The sequence below is a fragment of the Telopea speciosissima genome, chromosome 8, assembly GCF_018873765.1.
Source record: "Telopea speciosissima isolate NSW1024214 ecotype Mountain lineage chromosome 8, Tspe_v1, whole genome shotgun sequence".
Taxonomy (NCBI): domain Eukaryota; kingdom Viridiplantae; phylum Streptophyta; class Magnoliopsida; order Proteales; family Proteaceae; genus Telopea; species Telopea speciosissima.
Genome location: NC_057923.1, coordinates 14,767,334 through 14,769,866, shown reverse-complemented (window position 1 = coordinate 14,769,866; position 2,533 = coordinate 14,767,334). Strand labels below are relative to the sequence as shown.

At 38.8% G+C, this 2,533-nt stretch overlaps 1 protein-coding gene across 1 annotated transcript; it reads left to right on the top strand.

Annotated features, from left to right (window-relative positions):
* The first annotated feature begins 864 nt into the window (after positions 1 to 864).
* Positions 865 to 2,193, top strand: LOC122670916. Its single transcript, XM_043867954.1, has 2 exons — positions 865 to 1,948; positions 2,016 to 2,193. The coding sequence occupies exon 1, from the start codon at positions 947 to 949 to the stop codon at positions 1,931 to 1,933; it is 987 nt and encodes a 328-aa protein (XP_043723889.1). The 5' UTR covers positions 865 to 946; the 3' UTR covers positions 1,934 to 1,948; positions 2,016 to 2,193.
* Positions 2,194 to 2,533: the final 340 nt, after the last annotated feature.

Below are 2,533 nucleotides of genomic sequence, written 5' to 3'. Positions count from 1 at the left end.
TGTGTGAAATTATCGAAATACTTCTAGTGATTTCTGTCTTTCCAGAGGATACACCGGTCATTGCACAATGTGTGACTGGGTGGCGTTCTTTCTCCCATTATCTCTTTTTTAAAAGCTTTCACTTTATTCCAAGTAGTCATTAATACACTAAAAACTTTAGAGCTAATGGAACGCATTAAATCAAACCCATTAACCTATCCCATATTAGATTAGCCCAATGAGCGTTCATACTAGAGCCCCATTAGGCATATAACATTTATCTTCATCTATTAACATCCTTCCCTAGAATTTTTATATATTTCATTTGCTTTAAGAATTATAATGAATCTTCAAAGCTTTATAATTCCTCATAGCCAATTCTAATTGAATTAAAATTTGACATGTAATTAGGGTATTATGGGATGAACTTGTACACAATATTTCTCGGCCGGTTGATATTAAGTTTGACCATTGCGAGCTTTACTGTGAAAATTGACACATTGCCACTCTAAACCATGCTCTTCCAATTTAATGGTTGGATTTAATAAATCATTTATTGATCCTTCCATATAATACAGTAGGTGACCAGTGCATAGAAATTTCCATGGATGGACCACCTACAAGAAACTTAAAATAATGGCAAAAAGAAGAAACTCATAACTCATAACTCCTAACTCATTTAAGTTCTCATGCTTCTCACTCTCTTTTTGACTGCAACCCTCAAAATAAATAATACAAACTCCACTTTAGCGGTTATGCAGTTGTGTTACTTCAGTTGTTGGCCAAATCTATTCAACTAAACATACCAACCCGAAACCCTCACTCCACCACCACCTGAAAGAGAAAATCCCATTTAAAAACTACCTCTTTTATCGAGGGGAAAAGGAGAAATATCGATAATAGCTTCTCTTCTTTCATATACAGATCTTCCCCTTCTGAGACAAACCCATTTAAAATCTCCATCTCAATGGAAGAAAGGCCATCAGTACATATGGAGAGAACCTGCAAGATCATCAGGAGATCGATCTACACCTTCCTCAAGAACTACCAATACTTCACTACAACAGCAGCAGTTATTGTATTCCCTGCCTCTGCTTCAATTCTCCTCTCTCAATCACTTGGACCACTGTTGTTGCCTCTCTTTTCAATCATTCAAGTTCGTCTTCAATCACTCTTTTGTGCTTCTGGGTTCCCACCCTCATCAAAGTTCATCTCACTTCTCAATCTAAAGTTATCTCAAACCCTCTGTTCCTCAATTTTATCTATTCCCTTCACCCTTTCCTTTCTCCTATTAGCAAAAGCCTGTGTAATTGATGCTCTTCAACCTTACTTTTCTTCTTTCCTATCCCTTTATGTTCCCCTCCTCATCACCCATCTATGCAACTCCTTTATTATCCTCTCAGCAAACGCAGTCACCTTCTCTCTGCTCTTCCTTGTCTTCAGTATCCTTGATGTTTTTGGCTTCTCTTCACCCAATATCCTTCTTGTGGTCTTGGTGGCTGCTGCCATCTTCTACTCTGTCATCCTTGCTAATAGTCTTGTTGTCTGCAACCTATCCTTGGTTGTAGCAGGGATGGAGAACTGCAGTGGGTTTCTGGCAATCCTCAAGGCCTGTATGCTGATCAGAGGAAGGGCTTCAACTGCACTTTCTCTGGCTCTCCCTGTTAATCTGGGTCTGGCCTTTGTGGAAGCTTTGTTTCAGTACCGGATCGTAAGAGTGTATAATCATTCTGATAGGCTCAGTCACTCTATACTCTTAGAGGGTATGTTCATTGCATACTTGTACTCCCTCTTCATTCTCCTGGACACCATTGCAAATTGCATGTTATTCAAGAGTTTCAAGTCAAGTTCTCATATGGACCCTGAGTGCAGATATTTTTACCCTGAAGAGATTCTGGGGGATGAAGACTGCAGCACCATTACATACTCAAAAAATTTGCTAGAACTACCCTGAAGAGCTTTGTTATGGATCAAGAGTAGGATGGGATTAACGATAATATAGAAACTGCTACGATGAAAAGGCGGCGTACCACTATACTCATTTTTATGCTTCAGTATTCTTTCTTCTTGTAAATGGAAACTTTGTATACAGGTTCATTTTTCATTATTAGAGGCTTTTGTTTCTTTGATTGGTTTTACATCCTGTGTTATGAAACACATTCCAGGGGCGTAAGTTTACCCACCGAAAAGAATTAAGTTACAATACTGTAGAAAGGGCAAACACTTGATATTGTCTGTATTTAGCATTTATCAAACAGATCCAGAATTACTGATAAGAGGTCTGCATTTTCAATGTGGGTAATTCCATACAGAAACCCACTCCAAGAACAACTTAGGTAACAGTACAACATCAATGTTATCTTGTAGAGTTGATGGCATGGACAGAAACCATATACCGCAGCTAAGTTCAAACAGCTCAACCCACTACTACAGCTAAGTTCAAACAGCTCAACCCATTCTCCATGAATCTGATATATTCATTCATTGGTCTCTGCCATCTCCTTTCTCCTCAATGAAAGGATCATTTCCAGCAGGGAGGGCTGAGGAAGGTCGA